Source organism: Pleurodeles waltl, chromosome 1_1, assembly GCF_031143425.1.
Source record: "Pleurodeles waltl isolate 20211129_DDA chromosome 1_1, aPleWal1.hap1.20221129, whole genome shotgun sequence".
Lineage (NCBI taxonomy): Eukaryota > Metazoa > Chordata > Amphibia > Caudata > Salamandridae > Pleurodeles > Pleurodeles waltl.
In genome coordinates this window covers 283,745,130-283,765,801 of record NC_090436.1, presented here as the reverse complement: position 1 = coordinate 283,765,801, position 20,672 = coordinate 283,745,130, and the positions used below count along the sequence as shown (strand labels likewise).

The following is a 20,672-nucleotide window of genomic DNA, read 5'->3' as shown; positions in this document are numbered from 1 at the left end:
AATTGTTAGAATAAAATGCAATGAAAGTTCAGTTTAGAATGTTGGAGTTCACAGTTACATGCAGAGGAAGTTACAACTCTGTGTGTGGCCTAGATATTCATTGGGTACCAGGCTCTGGAAGAGACTACAACTGGAGATGAGATAGGGGATAAGTAAATAAAATAAGAAAGTGCTCTCCTGTAGAGTCTGCCATTGTCCAAGCAAACTGTTTGTGTGTGCCACATGTACCTTTGTCAAAGTGCTGAGTCAGTGGTTGGCGCATGTGGAGTCAAAGTACAACTCCATGTGATGTGAAGTGTGTGAATGGAAAGAAAGCTTCACGGAAAAGTCTATGCATTGTTGGTCATGAAACTGTGACCAAGATCCTACAAGAAGGTACTGCACTGCACACAAAATAAAGTTATACAATATACAGAGCGTTAGTGCTGCTAGGCAGAGATCAACCAGGTGTAAGGTAATTCAAACTGAAGTATAAAAAGAATAAAGAGAAGCACTTACCGAGTCCACTAAATTAAGTTGTTGCATCATGACTAATGCTGGCCCTTAACTACAGAGATAGAGACATTTGAAGATTTCTTAGATACACTTGAAGTGATTAATACCAGGAAGATTACCAAATATTTCAAGATCTTCCTGGTGATGATGTGAAAGAAGTCATAAAGAAAATGCCAGGAACTGACAAAGAAGTCACATACCTTCAGATCAAGAATGCATTGATTCTCAAGTTTGATCCAGTACAAAATGTTAACTATGAACAATGTGTTTTCAGTCAAGAATGTCAAAGAGTTGGTGAAACAATCAATAAATTTGTCAAAAGACTCGATACACTCATCAAACACTGTAAGTTCAATGAATTTAACAATGAAGACGCCACGAGGCTTGGAGAGATCGATAGATGCTTGTCCAATCCAATCGGATGATGAATGCTGAGGTAAACTCCCAGGGCCTGATTTAGATTTTGGCAGAGGGGTTACTCTGTTACAACGATGATGGATATTCCATCCGCCGAAATCTAAATCCCATAGGAAACAATGGGATTTAGATTTTGGCAGACTGGATATCTGTCACTGTTGTAACGGAGTAACCCCTCTGCCAAAATCTAAATCAGGCCCTTAGTCTGTAGCGAGTGTTGATGGCTGCCAGAGCTGAGAAGCGTGCTGAGATACAAGCTCCTGACATGGAGGCTGGAAGTGCCCAGAGCAAGTCAGTCATGAGTGTGAAAAGTATTTCAAAACAAAATAATGAAGGGCACAACGTGATGTCTACACGCGAAAAGAAGTTGTGCTTCAGGTGTGGTTTCCCATTTTCACACAAAGGAAAGTGTTACGCCATTGGTCAAATATGCAAAGTCTGTGGTAAGGAGAACCATTTTGTGAGGTTGTGCAGAATGAAGGAAAAAGTAAGCGCATCACGAAGTGAAAACAAAATGGGCGCAAGAATGATCCAGAAGCAAAGTTTGATGCACACTCACAAGGCCAAACCGCAACATCAGCTGAGGTAAATAGATACTATATAAAGTTGATCATCTTCTAAGTCATCATCAAACAGTTCTTCTGCCTCAATAATAAGTGAAAGTGAAGAAAGAGAATGTGCCATGTCAATGCATATCTCAGGAAAACATGCACATGTTGGACTGGTCGAATGTGAGGAGAAAAGTCAGTCAAAGAAAAGTTGACATGTCAAACCAACAAAATCATACAAATACTGTCCAAAGATCTTGAAAATATATGGATGTTCAATACCTTTCATCATCGATAGTTGTGCCTCGATAAATATAATACTTGAAGATAACTACAATGAACTGTCTCTGTTACTGTGGCTTACGCCGTCGAAGACAAAAGTGTACACTTGGGCTGCATTGACACCCATGAAAAGTAAAGGTTTGTTCATAGCAACAGTGAAGCATATGAAAACAAAAGGGTAACCCCCAATCCCTGTGCTTCAAGGTACAGTGGAAAGTGCCTGTTTTTTCATTTTCAACACAGCTGCTGACTTTGAGAGGTTAGAAAAAAAAAGCATATCTACCAGATACTGTGATTTTTGTTTCCACTTCCCACTGTGCTGCCAGATCAAGACCGGAGTGTAATAGTGCTATTTCTCTAAGCAGTCATTTAGAGACATGAAAATTCTTACCAGTTGCCATCGCCGTTTTGGTATTGCTGCACTGCATAACCGAACTGCTCACTGGAGGGCCCCGAAAATATCTTTAAATCTTTAAGTCCTATGTTGTACGCTGCAGTACCATGAAGCAGAATGCCTGAAAAAAAAGACTATACCTGTTATTTACGCTGTTTCATATGCCACAAGAATAAAAAAAATATAACTTGCAGGCGTATAAATGTGTGGGTCATATTTTTGCAAAAAAATGTTTCCTATCATGCAGGTCTATTCAAACGAGATTTAGACATTGTTTTTTAAATTTAATGTGCATCATGCCAAAATAATATTCTTAATGGCAAAAAGAAAATGTCCTGTTGGCGTTGAATTACTTTAACAAGGATGCATGGTATGAAAACACAAGCAGAACTAAAAAAAAACATAAATAAATAATGGAAAGAAAAAAAAATAAACATTGATCCACCACACTGACACCGAAGTGTATTTCTTTTAGGGAGATGTGCACATGTGATCAAGCAATATGCTGTCACTCACAATGTAAGAGAACTAATGGATGAAGTGGGCTGACTCATTGCTTTATTCTGTATGCTGTGGCGGATGGAAGCAAAACGTGGTAGAGAGGGGTACAGATAAATGTTCAAAGAGGGTTGACCAAAACCACTTTATATATGTATGCATCGTTGGGTGTTTCATTTATGAATTTTTGAGTCTGGCGAAACAAATAAAGCTATTTTTAGACCAAACCTAAAAATGCCATTTGTCCAGCTGTGATTTTGAATGTTCAACAGACACGAAACAACTTGTGTATTCAGATCTACTAACAAGGCCTTCAGTCAAGCCCTTGACCTGAAGACAGGGGATGTTAGAGTTCAGATATGTTCATGAATCATTCCTTTTTCAATACACTTCCTCCTCATTAGGGAATTAAATACTCTGGGCTAAAAGCTGAATGCCAACAAGAGGCTTCCACATATTCGAATGACTGTACTTTGTAATTTCGGTTCTTTCATGACAAGCACGTCTTTTAGAAGCACAAGCGTCAATGAGGAAGTATTTCGTAAACCTGCACCAGCTTTGCAATAACGCACTGTGCACAGTTGTGATAGTTTCCACAGACTCATAATGTATGACTCGGTCGAAAGAAATGTCCAAATTGCACAGAAAGACACATACATGGGTTATTTTTGGAATCAAAGAACAATTCACAGGAAATCGTTGTGCAACCAATGTATTGCAGGACAGAGACCCTTCACGAGCATGCACCTTGGTTGTGTATTTTTAAATAATAGATATATAGGCAATAATAGAGATTGTTTAGGCTTTTAGAATTTCAGATATAGATTGTATAAATGTTTCTGACAGACAGCTGATTTTCCTACCTCTGCATGTGCAGAGTGAGAGAGAAAGGAGTGGCCTTTTGAAAGGGTAAAGTGGTGAATTGGAAAAAGGTAGACACACTGAAATGTCTGATTGTCACTGCCATGAGTTTAGTAGTTGCAAAGAGTATCCAGATAAGCCACGTGACTCCTCTGGCAAGAAGTCAAAGTGGTGCTCGTGTATCTGGCCAAAATAAAATGCTGGGCACAAATGTTGTGGGAAAATCTAAATTTATTTGGGTTACGGCTATCTACCCCTCAGCATTCAAAAACATGTTTGTTACCTTCAGTAAGGGCACCTTTTTACATTCCATGCCCCTTCATTGTTTTCAGTTTCCCCTCTTTCCCATTATTTTAATAGATCATTTCATTTTATATTACATAAAGTCAATTGAGCCTACATGAAAATACAAATTAAAAGAAAATGTAAGGAGCGGAGTGTTTGAGTTACAAACAATTTGCTTGCCTTGGTGTTATTTCTTTTGTTACACCAACAAACACACAATGGCAAGTCGACCTTCCTTTCACTGCCCCTATAAGAAATTATTAATTATTTAAACTGAGCTTCTAATAGCACTTACACCTTGATGGTGTATGGGAAGAACAGAAATGCACATTAGCCTGGGAAAGGCTTTGTAAATGTAAGTGAATTAATTATAATGGGCCTGATTAACAAAGGTAAATATACATGCAAATATTTACTCACTTGTAGATCTACTGCTACACTTGCTGTCCATTTCCAAGTGGAAATTTTACACCTAGGTGTATAATTATATATATATATATCCATGCTTTCAAAGGACATGGTGAAGCCTTAAGTAGACTGTGTGTCAATGTACATTGTACTAGCAATCTCAGTGTTTGTTTGTCACTATAGTTTGTTTGTATGTAGTTATAATGGCATCACCTGAAATAGTTTCTTAATGTTTTGTGCAGAGCTTTTAGACAGTACAAATCCAGACTGATCTGGATGCACTAAGGCCCAAATTTAAGAGGGCCTGTAGCCTCCTTGAACCACAGTAGCGTCATGTTTTTAGCTAATGTGGCCCAACGAAACCAAAATCAAAACTTTGTAACCCCTTACGCTATATTATGCCTGTGTTAGGGGGTTTGCAAAAATGGCACAGTGGAATCTGAGAGATTTCACTGGGTCATTTTTTGCTGCTACTTTTAACGCCTGCACAGAGGAGGCGTTAAAAGGGGGCACACCATTGATTTCAATGGGCCCCTGTGTACTGTGCAAGATTAGCACCCAAAAGTTTGATGTTATTGCCCCTACCCTGCACCATGGTGTGCTGAATATTAAATACGGTGCACACATGGTGGCAGTAGGGGAGGACTAAGGGGTGCAAGAAAAGTGGCGCTGTATTGAATGCAGAGCACTTTTCTTAAATCAAGCCCTAAATCCTTCAGCAGCTGGAACAATCTGTTAGCCAACACCTCATCTAGGATCTTGAAGTCAGAATTTCTAATGGAAAGAGGACGGTAGGGGCCCACCTCCAAGCAGTTTAGCTTTTGCTTTAGAAGCCAAAACAACAATGCCTTCTAAGGGGTAACAACGGGCAGCCCTCAATCCTAGCTGCTAAATACATTGCCAGTAGTTACGGGGTCAATAGACTGCTGTAGGTGGCATAAAGTTCACAAGGGTGTCCAAAGGTTCTAGGGGTTTTACCTGGAGCTAACTCCTAGATTGCAGCTTTTATCTCATCCATGCAGTGACCCGTCCAGCGACTCAGGCTGTTCTTGCATCAATGTAGTCAAGGGGACCTAGTCAAGAAGTTAAAGGCATGCTTTTGTGTCATTATAGTTTATTTTGTGTGGAGCAGGAGAGATCTCATCAGTTTCTGCTTTGTTTCTGTGATTTCCAGTTGCACAAATTCCCCTTTCAATCTGAGGGCATCTCTCTAAAATGTTGCTCCTACCCAGTGGGAAGTATGCATGTACTGCATCCACCCCCAGGTAAATAAATTAAATGCCTCCCAATCACTGATAATGTTGCCAGCTGTCCCTGCATTACCTAAAATGTACTGGTCAATGTGCTCACTGTAATTTGGCTAAATGGGGCATCAAGGAGAGCCCTGCTCTGTATTCTACTTGTGGAAATGTCTGTGATGTGTGGACCTGAATGTAAACGTACCAACACTGAATTATGATCCAATGCTGTTCTACAGGGATGTTACACATATTGCATAGCTTCCTGTAGCAGTTCAGAGGATCATGTTTTATCTAGAGTGTAAGTCATGTATTGAAGAATAATGGTGGTCATTACAACATTGGTGGTAAAAGCCGCTTACCGCCATGCAGAAGACCGCCAACACACCGCCGCGGCAGCGGAAATCTGCCACAGCTATTATGACCCACATCTCGGAATCCGCCAAAAGTCAGACACCCACACAAGTCCGCCACACCAAAGGTCAGTGATAAACTGGCGAAAACAAAACCTCCACCGTCACGCCAACAGAAATACGCCCACACTATCACGACACACGAATCCACGTGGTGGTCTTTCATCCGCGGTACTCCATTGGCGGTACACACCGCCGCACTCAATATACACACACTCCTACAAAACACAGCCACATTGGACAATTCAAAATACACAGACCTGATACACATACACACACCACTCCCACACACCCAATACAATATAAAACACACACCCACATCACCCACAAACCCCCACGACAAAAAATTCCGAAAGAAGGCCAGAGAGAGACACCACCAGCAAGAACAACAGCATCCACAGGCACACAACACCATCACCCACACAACTTCCACGCACCTCACACAACACACCACTACATATCACCACACTTATCACCACACACTCCACCCCACACATCACCTACACCACCCCATGGCACAGCAAAGACACCCCAGGTTCTCGGAGGAGGAGCTCAGGGTCATGGTGGAGGAAATCGTCCGGGTAGAGCCAGAGCTATTTGGATCACAGGTGCAGCACATCTCCATAGCTAGGAAGATGGAGCGATGGCGAAGAATAGTGGACAGGGTCAACGCAGTGGGACAGCACCCAAGAAATCGGGAGGACATCAGGAAGAGGTGGAACGACCTACGGGGGAAGGTGCGTTCCGTGGTCTCAAGACACCACCTTGCAGTTCAGCGTACTGGCGACGGACCCCCACCTCCTCCCCCACAACTAACAACATGGGAGGAGCAGGTCTTGGCGATTCTGCGTCCTGAGGGCCTCGCAGGAGTAGGTTGGGGAATGGACTCTGGTAAGTCAAATCTTAACTATTACATCCCCCACCCTACCTGCATGCCAGCACATACCCCCGCTCTCACCCTCACCCCCAGCACCCCAACTCCTCACATATGTCCCAACATCACAAACCACACATCCCAACACCAAGCCCTGCATGCAACAACAAAGCATGGACATCCATCACCAAAGCATGCCCACTGCACATACCCACACACCCCCCTAAACCATCATCACACAAGCTCCCACACAGGAATGCTAGCACTGGGATACACGGTCGCCCACCCATTGCACACCATTACACACACAGATTTAATAAACATCCTTTTATACCCCTGCAGGACCCCTACCCAACATCACCGGACAGGAGGGTCCACACATGTCCACACCACCAACAGAAGAGGCCCACAGTGATGACAGCACCTCTGTCCAACTGGATCTAGATGACCAGCCTGGACCATCGGGGACCTCTGGACAGTCGGTTCCCCTCACACAGGCACAGGCCACCACAGACCTTCCCCCCTCTGGAACTACCAGCACAGCACCCACCCAGCGGGCCCATACCTCCGTCCCCAGGACACGTCAATCAGCAGTGTGTCCACCACTACAGGGAACCCAGGATAACCCACCACCCCAACAACAACAGGGACCTTGGGGCAGTGGTAGTGGGAACACGGTCCAGGGGACGGAGGCCCAGGAACACAGGGGAAGTGGGAGGGCTGCTGTGCGACAGGGGGCGGACAGGCCAAGGGAACCCACTCTCCACGAGCCCCTCTCCTCCATCATGGGAGCCTACCACCACTCCCAGGAGACGATCGCAACTGTACTGGCCAAGTTTCAGGAGACCCAGCGCATGCAGGAGGAACAGTATATGGGCTTCAGGGAGGAACTCAGAACCATCAGCTCCACCCTGGGCACCATCGTAGGGGTGCTGAAGGAACTACTCAACACCAGGAGGGACACTGTGGCACTACAAGGGGGCCCTGACACTAGCATGGACGATGAACTGCCCACCACCTCCGCCGGCGCTAGTGGACAGGACGCCCCACCACAGGACCACCACAGCAGCACCCCACCCCCTGCAGACAGAGAACCACCCGCAAACGGTCCCTGAGATCCAGGACAAAGACAGAGCACGATGCCAAGACCCCCGCCAAGAAATTAGACCACCCTGATTGTCATCCTACTGTCCCACTGTGTCACCCTGTCCATAATTAAACTGCCCCAGCTCCACTTCCCATGCCCATATGGGCAATGCACCTGTGAGACTAATAGACTGGACTCTGCCATGGACACTCTTCCGCCATCACCCCTCACCATTTCACTACCCCCTCCAATATTGAGCATTTAAATAAACACACCTAAAGCACAAAACGATCTGGAGTCTGTCTGTGATTTCGAAATAGTGTATTAGCAATTACAGTGCTAAAATGTTTTTTAAATAGTAATGTCAACATACCTATGTCACACAGCTCTAGTCCATGAGGAATCTAAGCAGATGTCACACAGTGGGACCCACATCTGTGAAATTGTAAGGGAAAGTGACAACTCAGTGACCATATACTGGGTGAAATCGACAGACAGGAGAGAGTTAGTAGTGTCAAAGTACATGTAGTAGGCAGGTTTGGATTCCTACCTGTGTCTCACTGGAAACATTGCAGGATCACTGAGTCCCTTTGTGCATGTCTTCTTCCTCTGCTTCCTCCTCATCACTGTCCACAGGCTCCACAGCTGCCACAACACTGCCATCTGGACCATCCTCCTGCAGAAAAGGCACCTGGTGTCGCAAAGCCAAGTTGTGAAGCATACAGCAGGCCACGATGATCTGGCACACCTTCTTTGGTGAGTAGAATAGGGATCCACCTGTCATATGGAGGCACCTGAACCTGGCCTTCAGGAGGCCGAAGGTCCGCTCGATCACCCTCCTAGTTTGCCCATGGGCCTCATTGTAGCGTTCCTCTGCCCTGGTCCTGGGATTCCTCACTGGGGTCAGTAGCCATGACAGGTTGGGGTAACCAGAGTCACCTGCAAATGGTGAGGGGCAACTGTTAGACATACACTAACCTGGAGGGATAACCCCAGACAACCATTCCCACTGACTTGCTTCCAGGTGCTCACCTAATAGCCACACACGGTGCCTCTGGAGTTGACCCATCACATAAGGGATGCTGCTATTCCGCAGGATGTAGGCGTCAAGCACTGAGCCAGGGAACATGGCATTCACATGGGAGATGTACTGGTCTGCCAAACATACCATCTGTACATTCATAGAATGATAACTCTACCGGTTTCTGTACACCTGGTCACTCCTGTGGGGGGGGACCAAAGCCACATGGGTCCCATCAATGGCACCTATGATGTTGGGGATATGTCCCTGGGCATAGAAATCACCTTTCACTGTAGGCAAATCCTCCACCTGAGGGAAAACGATGTAGCTCCGCATGTGTTTCAGAAGGGCAGACAACACTCTGGACAATACGTTGGAAAACATAGGCTGGGACATCCCTGATGCCATGGCCACAGTTGTTTGAAAAGAGCCACCTGCAAGGAAATGGAGCACTGACAGCACCTGCACTTGAGGGGGGATTCCTGTGGGAAGGCGGATTGCTGACATCAGGTCTGGCTCCAACTGGGTACACAGTTCCTGTATTGTGGCACTGTCAAGCCTGTAGGTGATAACCAAATGTCGCTCCTCCATTGTCGACAGGTCCACCAATGGTCGGTACACCGGAGGATGCTGCCATCTCCTCACATGGCCCTAGCGGACGGTGCCTATGAAGGACAACAGCGAGCACAGAGTCAACCAACTCAGAAGTACGTACCCACAGTTTACACAGAACACCATCCATACACAAAAGGTGGCCTGTATGTGTGTGGAGTCTAGGCCTAGGTATGTGTTACGCAGTTGAAAATGAAGCCACGTGGGCCCCTGAAATGGCGGCTGCCTGACCTCTAAAGTGGGACAATGGGATGTGAGGTAACTGCGCGGGTGTTGTACACCGTCGCTGTAGGCGGTCGAAGACCGCGGCGCAATGCTGCATTAGTTAACATTGGACCCTATGGGTCCCAGGAGCCAATGACGATGTACGCCGGCGGTGACGGTACGCACCGCCGCGGACGTAACCGCCATTTTCTATCTGTTCAATCACTCGATACCTGATCTTCGACAGGAGAGGACCTACACTGCAAGTGCTGCTGTGACCTCGGTCTGGAAGAGACAATGGCTTGTGCGTCTGGGGAAAGGGCCCCTGCCTTCACATCGGAGGAGTTGGAGAAACTTGTGGATGAGGTCCTCCCCCAGTACAACCTACTCTAAGGTCCTCCAGACAAACAGGTAAGTACACAGGGAGCATGTTGTATGGGCTATGCCTGTGTGGAGAGGGCTGGATGTAAGAAGGAAGGGGGCAGAGTGCTGCGTGCATGAAAGACGGTGAATGCATGTGCCATATGGCAAGGGTAGGGATGGGGGCCAATCACTTTGACGGTGCAGTTGGTAATGACTTCTCTTTTCCCCTGTACATTTCATGTAGGTCAGCGCCCACCAGAAGAAAGATATTTGGCGTGCCATCGCCAAGGACGTCCGGACCCTGGGTGTCTACCACAGACGGAGCACCCATCACCGGAAAAGATGGGAGGACATTCGCCGCTGGAGCAAGAAGACGGCGGAGGCTCAGCTGGGGATGGCCTCCCAACGTGGGAGGGGTGCCCGTCGCAACATGACCCCCCTGATGTTCAGGATCCTGGCGGTGGCCTACCCGGAGTTGGATGGGCCTTGAGGGCATCACAGCAGACACAAGGGGGTGTGTACACTCTCATTCTGCTGACTTTGCGCGCATTGGAGGTGTCTGGGTGGGGGAGGAGGGCTGTGGGTTTCCCTAGGCCACTGCGAGTTCCGTAGGCAAGGCCCCTCCATAAGGCAGGCCATGTGGCACCCCACCTCTGTAGAGTGCCAAGTACAGCTATTCATGCCCCTCTGTCATCTATGTGTACAGATGTCGTCCATAGCCTTGTAGGCCATTTCCCAGGAATAGAACAGTGGAGCCCAAGAGTGCGGCGTAGTGCAGGGGGCTTCTGTGTCTGTCGTGTCCGCCAACGGTAGTGGTAATCAATGCACTCAACATGTCTTTCTTCTGTCGTCCCCCCCCTTTTTGTGTTCTCACTGTTCTTGTGTGCATTAGCACCGCCATCTCAAGCACCGCTGAACAGGGCACCGCCATCTCAAGCCCCGCTGAACAGGGCACCGCCATCTCAAGCACCGCTGAATAGGGCACCGCCATCTCAAGCACCGCTGAACAGGGCACCGTCATCTCAAGCACTGCTAGCCCATGAGCAGCAGGGGCACTGACGTAACTGGGTCCGTCACGGGGTGAGTGATGCACTCTGGGCACCAGTCCCCCTTCAGAACCAGTGGAGACTGTCATCCACTACCTCTGTCCTTAACAGGATGAAGCACTCTGGGCACCAGTCCCCCTCCAGAACCAGTGGAGAGATCCATCCACTACCTCTGTCCTTCACAGGATGAAGCACTCTGGGCACCAGTCCCCCTCCAGAACCAGTGGAGGCTGTCATCCACTACCTCTGCCCTTAACAGGATGAAGCACTCTGGGCACCAGTCCCCCTCTAGAACCAGTGGAGAGATCCATCCACTACCTCTGTCCTTCACAGGATGAAGCACTCTGGGCACCAGTCCCCCTCCAGAACCAGTGGAGAGATCCATCCACTACCTTTGTCCTTCACAGGATGAAGCACTCTGGGCACCAGTCCCCCTCCAGAACCAGTGGAGACTGTCATCCACTTGAGAGACTGTGGCTTTGCACTCCCCAGGATTGAACAGTGGGCAAGCCACCCACTTGTGAGACTTGAGAGACTGTGGCTTTGCACTCCCCAGGATTGAACAGTGGGCAAGCCACCCACTGTAGAGACTTGAGAGACTGTGGCTTTGCACTCCCCAGGATTGAACAGTGGGCAAGCCACCCACTTGTGAGACTTGAGAGACTGTGGCTTTGCACTCCCCAGGATTGAACAGTGGGCAACCCACCCACTTTAGAGACTTGAGAGACTGTGGCTTTGCACTCCCCAGGATTGAACAGTGGGCAAGCCACCCATTTGTGAGACTTGAGAGACTGTGGCTTTGCACTCCCCAGGATTGAACAGTGGGCAAGCCACCCACTGTAGAGACTTGAGAGACTGTGGCTTTGCACTCCCCAGGATTGAACAGTGGGCATGTGGCCCCCTCGTGGATTTGGCGTTGTGCACTCAAGCGGCTGAGGTGGCCCCCCTTTCCCTCCCCCTGAGGTGCCTGTTTTCTTGCTGTCTGATGCCCCTGCAGTGTTCTCTCCGTCATGGTCGGGGATCTTATGTGGGCCTCGCCCATACCGTGTGGTCCCAGTGTTCCACGGACTTTCTTTGTGCAGTACCTGGACTACTGTGCCTGGTATTTATTTTGTACATTGTGTATATATATATTTCTGCCTACTTGTTTTTAATATATTCCGATGGTTACACTCATTTTCTTTGGTCTTTGCATTCTTCCAGGGGGGTATGGGGGGTGTAACTGTGATGTATGGATATGCATTAGTGTGTGTGTTGTGGTGGGTGAGGGTGGGGGTGTTGCGTGTGTGTGTCCCTGTTTTTTGCCTCCCCTGTGTCGTAGGTTCTGTACTCTACGTGGTCTTCGCCGCAAGTGTTCGTGCTCCTGGTAGAGGAGCAGGAAGACTATCGCAGGGAGCATTTGGAGTTCCGGTTCCATGGTGTCCTCGTGGAGTGTGTAGAGGTGAGCGTTTTCCCTTCGGAATCCTGTTTCCGCCGTGTTTTTATCCGCGGTGAATCCACCTCGGAAAAGGTGGCGGATTGGCCTGTCATAATAGTGTGGGCGGTACACTGTCTTCCGCCTGTCTGTTGGCGGTGACTGCCGCGCTGTTTGTTTGTACCGCCGTGGCGGTCTGAGTGTTAAAGTGGCTGTCTTTGTTGGCGGTTTCTGCCACAGTCGTAATTGCAATTTTTTTACCGCCGGCCTGTTGGCGGTCTTACCGCCGCTTTAACACCGTCCGCCACCTATGTGTGTATTGCATAACAGGAGATGCATTTTCCTCCATGAGTCTCAGAATCGCTAATTACGTATCCATAAAATTAACCCTTATGCATTCTTGATAACCTATTTGCCAGTCTTGAAGGGTGTGATCTGCCCAATACCAGTGAATTATACAATTTAGAATTGCCATCCCAAATGGAGGGAGCTTCAGTCTGCTCAATGTAAGCCGTTAATTTGTCTAAGACTTCTAGCTATGCTGATGAATGGGCATATATATTCTAGCCATCTTTACAGGTCTTCTGTCAAGGAGACCCCTTTCTATGTTGAACCTACCCTCTGAGGCAGTTTCAATGTGGTGTATACTGTATGCCAATCCTGATTTAATACATATCAAGGTGCTGAGGGCATATGAAAAGTACGCTCCATAAAATACTTGGCTCCTTCACCTCTTTTCATGCTCTTGGTTTTGGTTGAATTTGTCTCCTGCAGACATGCAACGTGAGTACTGCGTTGTTGCAGGTAGGAATATATGCTATTTAATCTTGTTACTTATTCTCTTAATGTTCCAGTTCAATATCTTATATCTAATTGTAGTAATCTGTAGTGCTTAGTGTAGTGTATATTTAGTGTTCCACAGTAGTCACATAGGCCTTTTGTGACCCCCGGCTTAAAAGTAGCTATTTTAACATTATAGCTTTAGTTTTAAGATTCTTACGCAAATATTTTGTGTCATCTATATTTTTCTTGTTTGGGTATTTTTCACTCGCTTGTTTCTCTTCTTTCTGACTTTTGCCCATGTTTTTTATATTCTATTTGAAGCTCTTTTTTCTTCCATTTTGATTCCTACTTAAATTTCCTTTGTGTAGCCTATAGTATCATTATAGCAAGTGTTAAATTATGCGGAATGTTTTATGGCTATTTCATCTTACTGTCTATTTCTGTGGAATATTATAGCTCATTTGTCATCTTATAGGTATATATGTGTGCAGTGAAGTGGAGCAGTGAGTGATTTTAAGGACTGAGTAGACAGTAACTGGCACAAGATCCAATGTATTGCCCCTGACAGTGCTAAGGGTAACCATACAAATAAATGCTTTGAAGTTGTTTGCATTACATTGGGTTTTAAAAAGCACAACTTATGCCCATACTCCTCTTGACACTGTAGGGAAGGCAATAAAGCAACTGAACATAAAGTTACATCGATAGAGCCACATCCCTGTTACCCTCTGTGATTAAGGTGTTTGGAAAGCATATGAATTGAATCAGCACTTTATACAGACTGTAGAGATTTAGGAATAATAACCTTCACATGCAGAGAAACACAAGGAATTTCAATATTTAGCTTTTAAAGATGATGGAGCAGAAACTTCATCGATACATGACAGTTAATGCATTATGATTATCAAAGTACTCACAGTTTGAATGTAGAGTGATGAACTGAAAAGCTATGTTAATGTGCATTTGTCTTAGACTACTTACTGAAATATGGTGGTATTGAGATTAGTTTACGTGTTTGAAGAGTTAAACTGTCATCATGTTATATTTGAGAGTCTAAGCTAATAGTCTGTATTAAAATGATATTGAATTTCTTATGATAAATGTTTTAAATATGTGGGCAAAAATAGAGAAATGCATTTCTGTGTCACTCGTCATTTTGTTTAAAATTACTGTAAAGCAAATGCAAATGGAGACATATTAATGCAGAATTTATAGTCTGTGTAAAATATGTTTTATTTGAGTGTATTAATGAGCTGTTCTAATTCACTTGCATGAGCCTAAGTGAGGCCTGCTAGGCCCTGTATTTGTTAATGTGCAAAAAATATCAAGTTATCTTGCTAACATGTACCTTTCTTTCAGACTTTGCTCCCATGAGAAGTCTAGTTTGGTAATAGGTGTCTATTCCTCTACACATATTGTGTAAATAACTGAGTTTGGATGTAGAACATCATGGACTGTGGACTGACAATTTAAACATTTGTTTCAGCTTCGCATAGAAGTATACAGATGGACTCCGTTCTCATGACAAATTTGGGAAAGAATGTGGATGTTTCAAGTTGGCGTCACATGATCAATTTCTATGTTGATTTGATATTGCCCCTTCAATATCAAATGAACTGTTGCGTTCACAAATCAGCTTCCCTTATGAACTTTAAAGTATTGATGATCAGCTGGATTTTGATCAGAATCCCTGGAGCTCTGAGTAGAATCTTTTTGCCCTGTATCCTGAATGCTGAGCCCCCCAGAGAGGTAACTTCCACTCTGCCCTTGCCCCTTTGAAATACCTTACTGAGAGTTAGAGATTTGTTCTCCAGTTCTTGAAGAAGGAGCTTCTGACATGCTCATGTTTTACCTATGTATTTACTTTTTTGTCTGTCATAGCTAGTAGCCTGTTGCCCAAGATTACCTTTTTCCAAATTATTTTGTTATTTTTGTGTGCATGTGTTCCACCCACACGTTATTATTTGATTGGCTAAAAAGTAGGGATTTCACCTTGCCCAACTAAATTGAACTTTGGTGATTTGAACTGCCTTTATGCTTATTAAAACTCAGTAGAGCTTGTTCACCATACATCAGGTCATTTTAGTGATGTTCTGTATTTTCTTTGGTGAGTACCTAGTGTACCTAGTGAGTAGGGCGTCCTTCATGACAGAGTTGGTGAGCCCCTGTGGATCCCCTAGGGCTGTCAAGGTGTCCCTCCAATATACCTCAAAGTGCTTCTACAGACCCGCCTCCCAGTGTACCTCAGGGACCAGGTTCATGTGAAGAGCTGACTCATACCCCTTAAACCACAAGTATATGTCAACCTCCCTCTTATAATCCTTTACCATATCTTTAGGAAGGTGCACTCTTTCCTTGGCTTGCATTGGGGTAGTGCTGCCACCATCTGTGCTGGAACTGTCCTTAGATCCAGCTCCTTTAACTCAGTTAATGAGCCAACAACATGTTTCTCTCCTCCATGGCCATTGCCATTTTCTTTGCTTCTGCTTCTCTGTCCAGTCTAGCTAATTCCACCTTGAGCTTCTTGAGTTCCAAATGATGCTGCCTCTTTGCCTGTCCTTCCCTCTGTACCTCTGTTGTCAGACCTTTACAAGAAACACTGCTGCCTGCCTTGGAGTCCCTCCCTCCAGGAAGTCCAGGTTATCCACCAAATCACCCTGGCTGCTCTGTACCACCTCATCCACAACCATATTTTACTCTACTGTGTGCCCCTCAGTCTCCTTTGCTGCCAACCAGGCCCTCAGTGCCTTTTGCAGCTCATCCTTCTTGGTGGACTTTTGATTGGGCATTGGAGCTCCTTACAAAAGTGCTTGAGCTGGGCCACTGTGTAACCCTCCAATTTCTCCAGCTCAAACACCACTTTTGCAACAACTCCAATGGCTTCCCAGACCCAGACATATTTGTAGACAGGGTTCAATAAAGGTGCAAAGTCTCAGAAGCAGAGAGATCACAACAAGGACAAAAAAGAAAAGCAAAAGAAATACAAGAGAAAAAACAGTATATGGTTATGTAATGGTCTGCAATACAACAGTAGTGGGCACCAATCACTGTACGTCAAGTACAAATACAAGTCCTATCCTCACTGCTGATTATCAGTGTTAGAAATTGGGTCTCTGAATGGCAGTCAGTTTGCACTCTGTCCAAGGAGGGACCCTCACGCTAGTCAGGGTAGGGAGATACATACCTAGGATAATCCCTGCTCACCCCCTTGGTAGGTTGGCACACGCAGTCAGGCTTATCTCAGAGGCAATGTGTAAAGTATTTGCACCAACACACACAGTAAAACAGAGAAAACACCACAAAAGGACTCCACACCAGTCTAGACAAATTGGCAATATTTATCAAAATCAAACAAGACCAAAACATCAAAAATCCAACATACTCAAGCAAAGATATGAATATTTGAAGTAAAATGAGTCTTGATCCATTGAAATCAATGGATTCTTTGTTTTAGCACAAAGTACATGGTATGAGTCAAAAATAAAGTTGCATGATGCATCGATTCCTTTCTCTCAAGTGAGGCTGTGCGTTGATTCTTTCTCCGCCCGTCATGCGACACATCGATTCTTTTTGCGCAGGGAAGAGATGCGTTGATTTCCAGATTTCCACAGAAGCAGCCTCAGGTCTGTGTGGTGATGTTTCAGGTTTTGATGCCCAGAGAAAATGAGTGGAAAATCTGGACGCATCGCAGCCATGAATCCGCGATGAGCTGGTGATGCGTCAATTTTACTGGCGATATATTGATTTTTCTGCCGCTCAGCTCCGGTGCGTGGATTTTCACCTTGGAGTCACCAGCTTCTCCTTTTGAGGGCCCAGTGACTGGATGTGGCACAACTTGGCAGGGTAGAGGTCTCAGCAAGAGATCCCAGGTACTGGCAGATGAAGTATTTGATGGTCTTGAGACTTCAGAACAGGGGGCAAGTTCAGTCCTAACCCTTGGAGAATCTTCACGCGCACGATACACAGCAAAGTCCAGTCTTTGTCCTCTTTAAGGCAGAAGGAGCAACTGTAGTCCAATCCAGCAAAGCACACACAGCAAAGGGGCAGTACTCCTCCCCCAGCTCTTCAGCTCTTCTCCTTGGCAGAGGTTCCTCTTGATCCTGAAGTATTGTAAAAGTCTGGGCTTTTGGGTCCACTACTGATACTCATTTCTGCCTTTGAAGTAGGCAAACTTCAAAGGAAAGTATCTATTGTTCACAAGATCCTGCCTTTCACAGGCCTGGCCCCAGACACACTGGGTGGCGACTGTACTGTGTGAGGACAGGCACAGCCCTTTCAGGTGTAAGTGTCAGATCCTCCCTCCCCACTCTAGCCCAGGAGACTCATCAAGATTTGCAGATATGCAGGACACTACTCAGCTCTCTAGTCACTGTCTAGAGGGGATTCACAAACAGCCCAACTCTCAGTCTGACACAGTCAGGTGGAAGCACAGAATGGTTAAGCAAGAAAATACCCACTTTCTAAAAGTGGCTTTTTCAAACAGACAATCTGAAAACCAACTCTACCAAAGGTGTATTTTAAAATTGGGATTTTGGAGAACACAAACGCCAAATCTCTATCTGCTCCCAATGGGAAACTGCACTTATAGATATTTAAAGGCAGTCCCCAAGTTAACCTATGGGAGAGATAGGCCTTGCAATAGTGAAAACCGAATTTGGCTGGATTTCACTCTCAGGGCATGCAAAACACACCAGTGCATGTCCTACCTTTTAAATATACTGCACCCTGCCCATGGGGCTACCTAGGGTCTACCTTAGGGGTGACCTTTATGTAGTAAAAGGAAAGATTTGGGCCTGGCAAGTGGGTACTCTGGCCAGGTCGAATTGGCAGTGTAAAACTGCACACACAGACACTGCAGTGGCAGGTCTGAGATATGTTTACAGGGTTACTCATCTGGGTGGCACAATCAGTGCAGCAGGCCCACTTGTAGCATATGATGTACAGGCCCTGGGCACCTCTAGTGCATTTTAATAGGGACTTACTAGTATATCAAATATGCCAATCAGGGATAACCAATCATAATCACAATTTAAACAGGAAGCACTTGCATTTTAGCACTGGTCAGCAGTGATAAAGTACCCAGAGTACCAAAGACCATCAAAAACAAAGTCCAGCACACAGTCAAAAACACAAGAAGCAGAGGCAAAAAGACAGGGGAAACAACGCCAAGGATGCCAGGTCTAACACATGGAATCTAGGATCAAGGCCTTAGTGTTGTGCATGAGTGTTCTGTGCATTGTCGCAAAGTACCTGCTCAGCAATAATCATTTCAGTTCTTTAAAACAGCACAATAAATAGGTTACCTAACATTGCTTAGCATTGTAAGAAGCCATAGATTGAGTAAGACAGTAAGAATAGGCAGGGCTATAATGAAGGATGATATTTCTATAAGCTCTCCAACTAGGGATCGCCTTGGAACAGGACACTTCTACATGTTGAGGAGGAATCTGTTGATTTAGAAATGGAGTTGAGAATCTGTCAAGATAATAACCCAGGAGGCCCCATCTCCATTGTAGCTGCCACCTTCATCACTGAGGAACGGTCTTTTCAATTTTAATTTTCAAGAGAGTTGGCATCTTTGATTGTAAGAGGGATGGTGCTTGCTTGACAACTGTATTTACACATCTTCTACGGGGGAAGATGATATTTATGAACAATGAGCCAGAATATTGATTAGATTGGGAGCCAGTGCAAGTCCTGTAGGATGCTCTGAATGCCCAACCTCATAAAGCCAGTATCCATTCTACTTTTTAGGTGACCTACTGTAAATTTCAAAAGTCTTGTGTGTATGATATTGCTATATTCTATTTGAGTGTGTGCAGTTGTATTTATTGTGAGAACACATTTTGCTTATGCATGGTCTGTGGAGAGGGGGCAAGCAATTGAGAAGCCAAGTCACTTTTTTGGAAGATGGTCTTGTAGATCAGCGAGCTGTGCATCCACACAGTAGCCCCATATTGGAATTACAGAGGAAGGTTTTGCTTCCATTCTACGAAAGTCAGTGGAGTGCATACTGATAATACAGCGAATTATAACACAAAATCAATCAATCAATCAAGTACTTGTAAAGCAGGGCTATTTACCTGTTAGGGTCTCAAGGCGTTGGGGGGGGGAGCAGTAAGTGAAGGTCAGAGGGGATCAGGTGACGAACCACATTTTGAAGTCCTTTCTGAATTGTGAAAGCGTGGGAGATCTTCTGAGGTGGATAGGGAGGGAGTTCCAGGTCTTGGTGGCATGGTGGGAGAAGGACCTTCCTCCGGATGTGGCCTTCCGGACGCGTGGCACGGCGGCGAGGGCGAGGTCAACAGACGTATTGTAAAAACACTTAAACAGTTTTTATTGTATCTTACAGGGGCAGTAAACATTAGCAATTATCAATTATCAATATATCATGATCACCATAATTTATTTGTTTTTCCTTTGATTTTCCAAATGTTTAGTAGTTCATTTAGACAATAGCGTGTTTGCTTTGGCCATGATTACATGCATCGCTCGATATGACCTTCATTGCTTCACTGATCAGCATTCATGTTCAAGGTCACTGACCTTATATTTGAGGTGTACAACAGTGGTCTTGGTGTGATTTTATTGTTAGACCTGTCATCGTTCTTCAATCACTCCATCCTTCAACATTAATTAAGAATAGTAGACAGTAGAATCCATTTCGGGATTCTTGTTTCGAAGGTTTCAAGTCATTAACTAAGTCACCTTTGACATCTGAGGCAAAAGATATGCTTTGTGGGATCCATAGGGATTTGTACGTTCGCATCTGTATCAGATATCTACCTCCAGCCACTGATGTAGCTCATCCGCACAAGCAGACTCTATTTCTGCAATCAATCCTATGCTTATTTTGAATAGAAAAATCCTAAAACATCTTGCATCAACCTAAAATAGTTAGAAATTACTGAAATACGCTGTCATAAAAATGGTAAATAAAGGTCACTGAACATATCACAATGGACCGATTATGTGACTTCTTGAAAGAGTCAAACTACAGGACATAAAGCATATGTTAGGTGGTTTGAGATGTCAGAAATTGCGTAGATGTGCATTATGTGTCATTGTATGCCTTTTTCCTAAATTAAGGTGAGAGTGAGACAAACCTACCACGAATGAAGAGGATATTGGCATGACAATGGCATTTAAATATCCTGTGTATTCATGAAAATAATCTGTGATATGCTTAATGTTAATACAATATGTGTAATAACTCTAATCCTGTTACTGCATACATAGGAATTCCTAGTCATGGAGAAATGTAAGTGGGTGGAATTTACAGGGTGTTTTAAAAATTGCACCCCTCTAATTTTCTCCAAGTAAATTTCAGCAGGCCAAATCTGCCAAAATTTACCAGGAAAAATGACCTGGTAAATTCTGCTGCAAGTGGATTTTGGTGCAAAAATCACCAGAGTCCATATGTAAACCC

The 20,672-nt window shown here is 45.1% G+C and overlaps 1 protein-coding gene across 1 annotated transcript in view; it reads right to left on the bottom strand.

The window, feature by feature from the left end:
• ITGA2 (integrin subunit alpha 2) overlaps positions 1-20,672 on the bottom strand; it is a 475,911-nt gene that overhangs the window by 374,105 nt on the left and 81,134 nt on the right. The window contains exon 2 of the mRNA XM_069221707.1: positions 2,134-2,257. Coding sequence (XP_069077808.1) covers positions 2,134-2,257 — 124 coding nt within the window. The remainder of the gene's footprint in view (positions 1-2,133; positions 2,258-20,672) is intronic.